At 38.2% G+C, this 13,228-nt stretch overlaps 1 protein-coding gene across 3 annotated transcripts in view; it reads left to right on the top strand.

The window, feature by feature from the left end:
- The window catches only part of LOC119789741 (switch-associated protein 70-like), a 76,000-nt gene that overhangs the window by 40,073 nt on the left and 22,699 nt on the right, over positions 1-13,228 (top strand). For all 3 annotated transcript variants that reach the window (XR_005281622.1, XR_005281621.1, XM_038294799.1), the window contains exons 9-11: positions 1,095-1,261; positions 3,383-3,581; positions 9,737-9,833. Coding sequence is in view for 1 of the 3 variants with exons in the window: in XM_038294799.1 (XP_038150727.1) it covers positions 1,095-1,261; positions 3,383-3,581; positions 9,737-9,833 (463 nt within the window). In the remaining 2 variants the exon portion in view is untranslated. The remainder of the gene's footprint in view (positions 1-1,094; positions 1,262-3,382; positions 3,582-9,736; positions 9,834-13,228) is intronic.

Below are 13,228 nucleotides of genomic sequence, written 5' to 3'. Positions count from 1 at the left end.
GTCAAATGCGTGTTTTGTTTCCAATAATGGAGTAAACTTTATTCCATACCCATCAGACTAAGTTCTATTTTCTCATTTATATTCTCAGTTTTTACTTGTATATCAGCAGGCAAGCTTTAAAAAAAGGAAAATGTTGGAAAAATACTTGAACAGTTAAAAACATATAAAGCTAGCTCAGGTGATATGTAGCAGGGTTTGATGGAGGCATTACTGAAATACACATCTGGTAAATGTAATGGCATGAAATGTTTCATCTGGTGCATCGCTTCCTCTGAAAGCAACATGAAACACTGAGTGCACAGTGTGGTTGTGTGATGGGCTTTCTACAGAAATGTTTATCTGTGTATTTCTGCTCAGAAGGCCTTCTCCACTGTTTGCTTTCTATTTCATTTCTCCTGTTTTTTATAGTTCATCATACATACATTTCTATACTCTCAACTGTACGTGATCAGTATTGATGTTACCAGTTGCTTGGGAACTTGAAAATCAGTTTTTTTATTTTAAAGTTTCTATTTCCAGCCTAAGAAATGAGCAAATCTGAGCTAATTTGACCTAATAGTCAGAACCGTTTCTGTATGGAGTAAATTCTGTTCCAATATTGTGGCAAGCAGAGACAAGGCAACTCTTTGGTGAAAGGCAACAAAGAGACACACAAAGACACACGACCATGCACACACACTGTAAACCTTAACGACAATTTAGAGAAGCCAATTAACCTAACAGTCATGTTTTTGGACTGTGGGAGGAAGCTGCAGTACTTGTAGAGAACCCACGCAGGGAAAGCATACAAACTCCATACAGAAAGAGCCAGTGCCGGAAATCGAACTCAGAACCTTCTTGCTACAAGGCAGCTGTGCTACAAACTGTGCCAACGACAGCAAAGAAAATAATAATTTGAAAAAAATCTAGGAATAGCAGCATAATTACTGTCAATTTTTTCTTTGATTAAGAAGTTTTTCAAAGTTTCCTTTCTGGATTGCATTTTTCTTTTATTTCTTGCCTTCATTAGTAATGGAACAAAATTCCCTCCATACTTCTACAGAGACACTTTTTGGGGAAACAAAAGAAACTGGGTTCAATTTGTGGCTGAACAGGTACGACAGCAGATGGAGGAGCAGGTGGCCCAGAAGTCATGTGAGCTGGAGCAGTATCTGCAGAGGGTCCAGGAGCTGGAGGACATGTACCATCAGCTGGAGGGGGCTTTGGAGGAGGAGAAACGGGCCAGACAAGATGAGGAAACCGTCCGCAAGCTGCAGGCACGGTCAGTCCAAAGGCTGGAGACGGAGAAGCCACTATCCTCACAGGAAGAAAAAATAAATCCTTACATCTCCCGCAATTGGGTAGAATAAGATGAATCATCAGTTAACGTCCAAAAAGCCCTGTGAGATCTTCCTCCTTCTGCTTTTTTAGTGGGAGTCTCAACAAGTCATTCATTCTTTTTCCCCTGTAGTCCTTCCTTCCTCTCTGCTGACCTTAGCTTTCCACTTTGCAGTTGCTAAACAGAGCAGAGTGTGTCATTCCTAAGTCCAGTCACTGTCTAAAGACAACAATCTATCCTTAAGTTTCAGCTAAATGGACTATTTCCATTCATCTAAAAGTTTAAAGGGCAGAATTTATCATTGGAAAACCTCTCGGTGGGGTTTGTTTGCTACTACAAGGAAGTGTGCTAATATGTATTGGTTATACTAAGTTCCCTCTGTTTACTGAGAAGAGCACGTTATCTGTGTATTTATCACAGTAGTTCATCCATTTTTGTGTTTATGGGTCAAAAAAAAAAAACTCCAAACCAAATATGATTTATTAGAAAAAACTGAGTTTTCTACCCTCCTGTTGAAAGTGACTGAAGAACCTACCAGAATGGTAGTGTTGACGTAAACTAAATGTAAAACTACTTCTGTTAATCTTGAATTTACAGCTGGTGACAATAAAAGCACAACAGCGCCACCTGCTGACACAAAAATATTCAACCTTGGACTGAAAAACTGTCTTTGATCCCAGACACTAAAAACATGACAGGAACATCCACATAAACACAAGTGGATCTTTGTTTTAGTTTTTAAACTGATAAAAGCTATAAGAATAAAACTAATAATCCAGCTTTTTGGGTGGAAAGTCGACGAGACATAGAGAATGAATTAACTCATTTTTTTATCAAGTCTGATATTTATAACAATATAACATCAAGTTTTTTTGCTCAGCAGCCACTGTGACTGCTGGTTTTCCACAGTTACAAGCAACTCAGTATGTTTTCCTCGTTATATTAAAGTCAAACTGTGGCAAGGCAATTTTATTTGTATAGCACAATTCAGTAGATAATTTAACTTTATTGATCTCACATGGGAGAAATTTACCTCTGCATTTAACCCATCCCCTTGGGGAGCAGTGGGCTGCCATAGTGGGGCGCCTGAGGAGCAATTGGGGGTTAAGGGTCTTTGCTCAGAGTCCCAGAGTGGCAGTCTGTGGCCACCACTCCCCCACCACAATTCAAAGTGATTTACATGAATTAGATAATATAATGGAAGAAAAATAAAAGCAAAAACATTTGTAAAACAAATAAAACAATTGGACCACAAAAAACAGAATAAAAGCAAGTAAAAAAAGAAAAGAAAAAGAAGAAAAAGAAAAAAGTTTCCTCCTTTTGAATATGAATGACCCGGTCAACATGATGGTTTCAAGACTGTATAAAATGTTTAACACTACAGGTCATTATCTAGTATTCAGCTCCGTGAAGGCTCTGTGTAAAGCTCCTTTTGTGTTGGAATAAAGAAATAAAAAGTTTGGTTTCTTACTGCAAATTAATAGTGGTTCAGGAAAGTAGGAGCTTTATTCCAAAGAAGTTGAAAAACAATCCAATGAACTTTTTCCCCCAAGTTTGAAGACGTTTCGCTTTCCATCGAAGAACTCCATTGAGTTCGAAGCTTTATATAGTTGCCCAAAAACTTGTTTTGGCTTAGAAAACATGCAAATTGAACCAGAAGAATGGGTCCGCCCCTTAGGAATGGGGAGTCGTTTGGGTTCTTTGTTGGCCTGCAGTACCTGATAATGATCTATCCATCTGGGGGTTGTTAGGGGGAATTGTTGGCCTGGTTGACCTGGCGAGATGTTTTTGTCCCCTGCATTGGGGTGGAAAGATAAAAACTTCACTGGGGGAAGAAATGCAGCAGCGAGGTCATCATACTAAAAATACCATCAGAACGCCTCAGTGGGTTTACTCTCATTGGTGACTCCTTCATGACCAGAGGAGACCACTCAGTGGTTTCAGTTTCTATGAATTCAGTTATCTAAACAGTTGACAGCAGGGTGTTAGGATTTATTTTACTGGCCTATATTCCTGCCCCTGTATGAGACTGTTAACTGCATTGCATGTCTGTGTGTGGAGCAGGCTGCTTGAGGAGGAGGCTGAGAAGAGAGCAGAGTTGGAGGTGATCCACCTGCATCAGCAGCGGGCCATCTCTGAAACCGAGGCGGAGAAACAGGAGTTGGAGAAGGAACGTCTGGCTAAGGAGAGCGCCCTGCAGGCTGCGATGAAACAGCTGGAAGAGCTGGAACAGGAGAGGCAAGGGGCGCTGGCGCAATATCAGGTCAGTCAGCAGCCAAGAGGAAAACGCTTTCACATTTTCAGGACCTTAGCTGTTAGCTTCCAGACAAAAACCCTCCCACTCAACTTCTGCAAGCTGGAATGGATACAAATGATCCCTGTGGTAATACTTGAAAACCTACACCTGTAGTAATAATGCTGCATTATCAAATTAATAAGAACTAAAACCAAAGTAAATTAATTAAATATGACTCAATGTATATATTTTCTTCTAACTTACTGAGAATAAAAGTGTGCCACATCAGCAGATTCCCCCCAAACACTTCAGATAAAGTTATTTTTGAATTTGGACAAGCCCTAGAATATCAAGACAAAATTCAATGAAAAGTACACATGTATAATAAATACTCAGAGAAGCAGTTTTATTCAAAATAAATGCAAGTGAACTACTCACACTGTAAAGCCGGGCATTAACTGTACGATATTTTGCTCTTTATGGGCTGATTCTCCAGTCTTGCAAGAATTGTTCGATGGGGCCGACTTGCAGTCTGATGCGTTGTTCGTCATGTAGTGAACAGGGGGTAACAAGGGGCGATCAGCCTCTCATGACCACCTCCCAATCAGGAATCGTAAGGTCGGGAGAAAATCAAAATGTGTGAAATTCTGGGCTGTCGTAAGGTGGTCGTGGGCAAACCGCTTAGTGGGCGTGCGCAATCAAGGATTGTTCTTCTTCTTACTCTCAGGTGAAAACACAGCAGCATGGCAGGGATGCAATGAATGAAATGGAGTTCTTTCTGTAAAATTGACAGACCATAGTAGCACAGAGCACAGTGACATTTATAATCATTTTGCTCTTTTTAAATGAGGAAATAAAATCAAAAGTTGTTTTGTTTATAAAGCTGCTGAGGGGAATACTTTTGTAGCTCTGCAGAGAGCTGGCCCCGGCATTACAGAGGAAAACTAGCAGGAGCAAAGTGGGTTTACTGACCATCCAGTTTCTCAATGTGCTGAGAGGTGGTGAAGAACTGTAGATTTTAAAGGGGGGTGTCTGACAAATCCAGTAATTCAGTCAACCATATGTGATAAACCAATATCGAATTGTTAGGATAATTATCATTGATGATGTGTGAGTTTATTACACCTCAATATTAGCTGCCTGTTGCATGTCAGAACTGATGTTTTCCAAATTAGTTTATCTAATTAAGACAGTTCCTCTGTCCGGATATATACAGTTATAATCTTCATTTTGTACGTGGCAAAGATTTGGAAATGGAATGAGAGCGGTGTTCTTCAGCTAAGAACAAAGTGTAATATTTTGATAAGGCTGGAGCCATGAATGTCTCCTCATCTGCTAAAGTGCATGGTGTAATGATGTGATGATGTGACAGACTGGAGATGTATGAAATGCCTCTTTAACTGTTTATCGGGGCCACTTCCTGAGAGGTGAGCCGGGGGGTAAGTAGCTACCTTCTGTAACCCTAAGCAACTTCTCTGATCTGGTTAAGATTACAATTTCTATAAAAAAAAACTTCATATAATTTATGAAGTGTTATTTAAAGAGTTTGTCCCAAGTGATCTCTTTACAGGAAAAAGAACCAGAGAGAGAAAGCTCCTAGGTGTAAACACAGGGAGCCTCTCTCTAACAAATGGTGTTTCCGCCTGGTTGTTTTTTCTTACACAATGGCTGAACAGCAGAGCAAAGTATTAATGTTTATTAATCAAGTAGAAGTTTAAATCCTACTGTTTAAAAACACTTAATCACATTTAAATGTCAAATCATTCTGGCTTAAATATGTATATAAATGTTCTGTTATATATAAATGTTCTGTCCCAAAATTTAGAAAATTTATGTTTAAAAAATAATTCTCTTATCTTATGCAGGCCAGTTAGTTATACGTCAGCCTGTTAACCTAAATTCGGCCAATCATACATCAACGGTCATCTGTCAATCAAATTATTTTGGTCATAGCATCTTGATTCATATGTCGCAGCTAATATACGCAACAGTTGAAATAAGAAATAAGAAAAATGTCCTTTCCCATTGAGTTTCGTCCCAGTGTTCAGATGGACGTCTGTGTCTTCGGCAGGCGTAGAGCTAACAGAACTGGCAGGGTTGTGAGGCAAGGGCTCAAACATGTACGGCTGTAAGCCTTCTACACCAAACCAAGCTTCTGCTGCTCTGGCGTCCTCTTCCACAACATCTTCGTCCCCGCTTTCCTCCTCTAAATAAAAAATGGATGACAGAGGAGACTCATCCATGACCTCCGACACTAAACTCTCCTCCTCTTGCATGTTTCCGCTGTCCATAGCGTTCCTTGACAGTGTTGTTTCTAAGTCACCAGTTTAGTGCTACTTGGTCCCAATATAATTTCCCATTGGGAACCTACTAGCACTAAGTTGCTAACTGGTTAGCAAGATGCTTCCGACAAACCGGCTACAACCAAACTTGCTTAGGAACCTTCCGCCCAGCGGCGTAGGAAGCGGGGGGGACGGGGGGGACATGTCCCCCCCAATATAAAAGCCAGGTGGATATGTCCCCCCCAAAAATTGTACCGCAAAATATTAGATTTTGACATTTTTTTAACTAGCGTGCTTTTATTTTGAAGGCGCAGCATAGCGTTACGTCACTGTACTCCCCCTCCCCTCTCTGAACTGCTGAGTGTTTGAGCACTCAGTCAGCAGGGAGGGAAACGGCGACACAGAAATCAGAAACTTGTGAAAGAGGTAAAATAGTCTGTCGGGATGCTGCTATGAATATTGCCTATTTATAACGTTTTGTTTTTAGTTCACTTTCATATATAGAAACTGAATCTTTTTGGTTTAGTCATCTTAGTCTTGTACGGAAGAGGATTAGGGCCACTGGAAAAAAAAAGTTAACTGATTTTTACATTTTTTTTTTTTAGTTTAACATGGGGAAAAAAGTCAGAATTCTGACTTTTCTCAGAATTCTGACTTTTTTCTTCTGACTTTTTCTCAGAATTCTGACTTTTTTCTCAGAAATCTGACAGATGATTAATATTTCTAATCAATTTACAGTGTTTTTATTTTTTTTCGGGGGGTACTTATACAGATACATAAAAACAATCAGGTCTAACTAAAAAATAACCAGAATATATGTTTAGAGTAAAGATTGACTACTTGTGTTTACACAAGCACACAATTTCAAATCTGCTGAGCTTGCTGTGCAAGAAAATGTAAAATATATGTATAAAGAAATATAACAGGAAGTACTGCTAAAACAAACTAAATGTTAAATAATGTAGATATTGGTTTAAAAATTCTTCAGATTTGGAAATTTGGAAGGAATACATAATTTTGAAATTAATCAACAAATCTGGTAAAAAAAAAACAACAAAAAGAAATAAAAAATAAAAGTTGCACTTTTTTACTTGAGGAATTTGTTGAATAACTTCATAATTATGAGTTTAACTAGTTGGAGGTAATGCTACCCTTCTCTGCTTCCTGTCCTGCTCATAAAAGGTAAACATTATAAACCCACCATCCATTTTCTACATTATTTGGAAAACACAACACAAATGTAATATAACAAAAGTATGTTTAAAAACAAACATGTTAGCATCCAGCCATAGCCATGTCTGTTTTAGAGACTAGCTCTCTTCTGCTCCTCCATTAATGAGGGGACCCCACGGGCACGTAAAAAGTTGCCTAATTCCGTCATTTTCCACCAATGTGTCACTGGCTCTCTCAAACAACTCACATCTTTGTCAGTGAAGCTGAGTGCTCCACATCTCTTCCTTCATGGTGACCATCTACATTAAGATCCAAAATTCTGAGATTAAAGTCAGAATTCTGACCTTTTTCCCGTATTAAACTGAAATGAAATTTAAAAATCCCTTAACTTTTTTTTTTTTTTTCAGTGGCCCTAATCCTCTTCCGTAGTCTTGGGATGATCACTCATCCAATATTTAACTGCTAACTTTCTCTAGACGTTTGCCACGCTAGCCAAAATGTTTTTTTTATATATTTTTTTTTATATCTCATTTCAGTACAATACCACCACCAACTAAAAGGCTGAAACAGCAGTAGGACTTACTCAGATTTTTTTAAAAAGAGAAACGTCAGTGTGAGTAACAGTCACCTAACACAACTTGTGTTGAAATTAGCCCGATCTGGGCGTGCGTTTAACGAGGATTTTTTTATTTTTTGCGTGGTTTTGATTCGCCGAAATTGACAGATGTTATACCTGCCGCGCTCCTGATCGTTAGTTAAAACCACAGGGAGAATTAATTTTAATTCTTAGCAGCGGCGGCCGCATTGGTTGTGCAGCAGTCCACTGCACAACCCATAATTAACCAACTAATTAACTTCTGCACCTTTATTTCCTCAAATAAACTGCTGGCTCCTCTTTTTAGACGATAAACAGATTAACACAACATTGACAACTCTGTAGTTTTCTCTGTTCTGTACTGCAAACTGGAATTAAAGGCGCCATTTCTACCAAAGGTCTGGACAGACTGGCAACCTGTCTAGGGTGTACCCCGCACCAGCACCTCCCGACCCCACTAAGGGACAGGGTGTACAGAAAATGGAAGGATGGATGGATTTCTACCAAAGGTTGATAATGCGTTTTTGAACCAGATGCTTCAAAGCGCCCTGTCCATAATTCTTCAACACACTGTCAGCTCCCTCTGTCAGTCAACCTATATAAATTCATTTTTGACCATTATTGCAAGTTTGACAAAATAAAACATATCAAACTTTGCACATGTGTGGCTTAGTGAATTGTTTTTAATCAAACTGAAATATTTGATTTTCTAGTGTGATGCAGACACTAAATATGCCAAGGGTTGAAGACCTTGAAAGACATCTCCCTTTGCTTAATAAAAGACTCCAGTCATTTTGTTTGGTGATATGCTCACATCTTATGAACAAATGCATTATGTACATTTTAAATACATTATTTTTGCAAACACATTTATAAAGGAATAAAGTAAAAGATTAAATAGCCTTTTTTTTAAGTAGCGTACTTAAGATATGTTTCTGTTGAATACGAATCTCAGATTTCCGACATGTGTCCCCCCCAATAGTAAACATATTCCTACGCCCTTGCTTCCGCCACAACAATCGTTCATCCTCCTGATAAACGACCAATCAAATTCACTTTATTCACTCGTGTAAAGTCGTCCACCACTCGGGAGAATTTGGAAATGCAACGGTTGGAACAGCTGCTTCCTTACGACTTTCAACTAGTAAAAGTCTAAAAGTAAAATTTTTAAAACAACTTAAATTATAAAAGTGAAAGTAATGTAGGAAAAAATGTTAAGGATAGAAGTTTTCTTGTGCCAAACTATTAAAGGAGCATTTTCTACAATTCTGGAAGATAACTTCCTTATACTTCATTTTCTTAGTTCTATAACTAATGGTAATAGTGTCAGATTTAACTGTACATCATCTTGAAAACTATTTATTTTGGTATGAGGGAAACAACAAGTTGGGGCAGCACCCAGTTCAACGACAAATACATTTTAGGGATGAAACAAATAATTTGGTTGGTTTTGATTTTTTTTTATATATATACTAACAGGCCATAATGAAAATGAACTTAAATAAAAAAAAGTTACGCGTCTATTTTTGACAAATAAGGAGGAGCAAGCAGATAAAATGGCAAAATAATGAATTACTCCAGTAAAGTTAATATAGCCGACATTTCTACTTAATAAAGGAACAAAGTTTTTATACTAAGAAAACCTGTTGTTTCATTCTGGGGCTTATAACCAGGCTTGCATTAGGGCTCATAGAACAGCAAATATGCCATTTTCAGCCCAACCAATGTTACACAGCCTATTCAGAGACCTTAAGGAGCAGCACTAAATACCCTATAGAATCATTCTATGACCCCTTTAATAAGCCTAGAACAAGTCAGAGCATTTATCAGATATTTAAAGGTTGTTATTTACTGTTATTTACACTTTAAAGCTCCAAGACGTCCAGTAAACAAGATGACCAATCTTAAAGATGATTAATCTTTAGGAAGGATGTGGTTCTCATTCTCCATCTTCATTCATTATTTTAAGTGTCTCAGTTTTGTTGTCCTGCTGCATAGTATTATTCTACAGGCTTATTTTAGACTTCATAATGTCAAGAGTTATAATATTTCTTAGTGAAGCTACAAAATATCTGTGAATGTATAATCAATAAGGTCTCTAAAGTAACTTTGACTCCCTTTGCATGAATTAGACGGTGATGAAAAAGCTGGAAGATGCAACCAACAACACCAGGTCATGGAAGCACAAAGTGGCTCAACATGAGGGGATGTTACGGCTCATTCAACCAGGTACAAACTGCCGCCTTCCTCTGTCCCCTTATAGTCGGATACTGGACGTGTTTAAGGCTTCACTTTTCAGGATTACTACAATGAATATCTTTTTTCTGATGTTTCATTTCGGATGTAAACACTTTACAGCAAAAGTATTCACAACCAGAAATGTTTATCAGGATTTTCTGACAGATGAGCTAATTGTCTGAGGAATGCTCTCCTGTTCAAATCTTCTCCCGTTTATTCCGTCATATAATCAGTGTTGGGAAAGTTCTCTTTCTACGTGAACTTGTTCAAAGTTCAGTTCACACATTTTAAAATGAACTAGTTCAGTTCATAGTTCATAATTCAAAATCTTGAACTAAGTTCACAGTTCCAAAAGATGAACTAGTTCATAGTTCTTTTTTTTATATATATATATATTGCTCAATTACACCATAGCCTACTGTAGAACCACAGACAGCAATTATTTTATCAGTTGTAACACTGAAACTGTGCGTCAGATTTCATCTTCATATCCAGTTTTGAATCCTTATCCAATCAGGGTTTACATTAGCCTTGAGGGGACAGCATTTCCCCATTGTTGCTTTAATGCTTTGTTGCTGTCCATTCACTTCACACTAGTAGCAGCTGCAGCTTTCACCCCTACAGTATATTCTCAAAAACATCAGGAAAAATGTGCTGCTTGAATGGCCTTTTTTTATGAGGAATTATTAAAAGAAAAACAGGAAAGTAGTCTTTAAGGTGCAAATGTTTTTTTTTTTTATTTTAATAATTTTTTCCATTTGAAATTCCATTTCAGTACATGGTAAATGGTAAATGGCATGTACTTATATAGCGCCTTTATTCAAGTTAGGAGACTTGACCAAAGCGCTTTACACTACATTCATTCACCCATTCACACACACACTCACACACTGATGGTGGCAAGCTACATTGTAGCCACAGCTGCCCTGGGGCTCACTGACAGAAGCGAGGCTGCCGTACACTGGCGCCACCGGGCCCTCTGACCACCATCAGTAGACAATGCAGGTGAAGTGTCTTGCCCAAGGACACAACGACAATGAAAGTCGGAGTCGGGGCTTGAACCGTCAACCCTTCGATTACAGGGCAAACTCCTCCATCCAACGCCACTGTCTCCCTTACCATACTAAAAAGGAATACTGGAATCCTGGAAAATTATACCAGGCAGGTTTAGGGGCAGATTTTTTTTACTGAAAGCCGGCGGGCAAAGTTTGCAGAGAAATGTAAGATTGTTGCCATCATCCTCACCGACCACCTGGTCATAAAACTGTTTTAAGTGATCATACTGCTGCTTTGTCGCCTCCATGCTGCTGTGGCTTCCACGCTGCATTTTGTTTTGATGACGCACGCGGCTGTAGGCTACGACACTGGTAGCTGGTGTTGCCAGATTGGGTGTTTTTCCCGCTACATATTAAGGCCTGTTTACGGTGTGATTTAGCCGGGGTTTCGCCTGGAGGGCTCTATAGAAATCTGGCAACCTATTGAACGGAGTTGAACTGAGAGAGCGTGCCGTTCACAGACACCAGAATGAACGAGTTCACAATAACGTTCATCAGGCAGTAATGCAGTACGTTCAGTTCACGTTCGCCCAAAATATGAACAAGTTCATGAACTTTTGTTCAATTAACGCGTTCAGGCATAACACTGCATATAATACAGTTTCCGTTTAGTGAAATTCTACGAAAGCCGAGAGCAGTAATGTCCCTCTGATACTTTTTCACATTGGTTCACAGTTCTCAAGGGTTTTCTCAAGAAAACAAGTTAATTTTTTATCTAAAGAACAAAAGCCGTTTTTTTTCTCGATAACGAAATGATAATTTTCTCATTAGAAAGCCGTTTGCTCGTAATAACGAGATGATTAGTGTGTATTAGAGCTGATTACATCCTTCAATACCACAATAGTGGAAGAGGATTTATAAGTATAAGTCATGGCAGCCTACCCAGCCAATCCCGTTACAGTTTCTTAGTCACGTGACGGGATGGTTTTGGCGCTCATACTGAAGGAAAACCAGAATCACGGAGGCGGTCAGGCAAGCTAACGCATCGGTGAGTTTATTGCTTTCATTTTTCTGTAGTATTGCAAGTTGCATTTGCAAGCAAGTATTGTAACGGGATTGGCTGGGTGTTGGACACCACAATCCATTGCTAATGTCTGTGACCTGAAGTAACCCTTCACTTTTCACATTGAATCTAGACGCCGAATTTAACACAGTGAAATTGAGCCAGTTGAATCTGAGTTGCTGAAAATATTGAGTTAGAATTTTGAAAGGCTGAATTTTTTATATGCTGCTTTTTTTAACACTGAAAAGTTAAACTGAAAAAAAAACAGGTATATAAAATGTATTAACTATGAAATTGTAATGTGAATTTTTACCTTGAAGTGAAAATAACAAATATAATTTCAACTATATAGATATAGTGACAATAAATCTTTTTTAGGTTGAAAATGTTTTCTGAATATATTTTAACACAGAGTACAAACATACAACATTTATATTTTAGTGACATTTTTTATTTATATTCCAGTGGCACAGATTTACTTCCATAGACCAATACCTTGCATCCAATCTTTTAAATAAACGCTGTTAGGTTTTTGAAATATATAAGAATTATGCTCTAATTACCAATCTGTTGTTACCATATTTTAAGTTGACAAACCGGATCTTCTCGCCGTTCTTTTTCTTATTTGGTGCGATTGCAATAGCGGATCTTGACCTGGCCGGACCAGACCGGAGCGGAGCGGAGCCTGAATATTTAGAGTATGTTTGGCTCAACCTGCTGCTGTGAAACAGGATTCTCCACCATGAACAGAATCAAAAATAAATATGGATCCAGGCTTAAAATTAGCTCCTTAATATGTGCTTTAGAATGGCTTTGTCTCCATTCAAACCCGGGTTTAAAGCTTTGCAGGTCAGCCTTAAAGCCCACTGCTCTCATTAAGCCAGAAAAAAAGAAGGAAAATAACAGTCAGTTCAGGTGTTTAATAAAATATGTGAATCAAGAAATTGCCTTTATACCAAACTATTGTTGTTCCCTACTTCAAAAAACAATTTAGATTTTAAAATAGAAAAAAAATCTTTATTTTTTTCTTATTTTTTACTAAAAAAATTCAATGTATAACATTGATGCATAAACACCTAATTTTATTTCAGTGTTAAATTCTGTTTAAAGTAACAGATCATTTAAAATATCTACGGACCTTTACTGGTTGATGATTTTCTTTATTCGGACCCCACTGATTTTTAATTGGTTACCCCTGATATAAGGGTTGGGGATGATGAACCTGCAGTTACAGCATTGATATAGGATAGGTTTTATGTATTTAGCTAAAAATAGGCCCAAACACAAATTTGAACGCCGCACATTTATTGATTGCTTTCATATTGCTG

Source organism: Cyprinodon tularosa, unplaced genomic scaffold (assembly GCF_016077235.1).
Source record: "Cyprinodon tularosa strain WSP-4 unplaced genomic scaffold, ASM1607723v1 ctg346, whole genome shotgun sequence".
Taxonomy (NCBI): Eukaryota; Metazoa; Chordata; class Actinopteri; order Cyprinodontiformes; family Cyprinodontidae; genus Cyprinodon; species Cyprinodon tularosa.
This window is presented reverse-complemented; position numbering and strand designations above follow the sequence as displayed.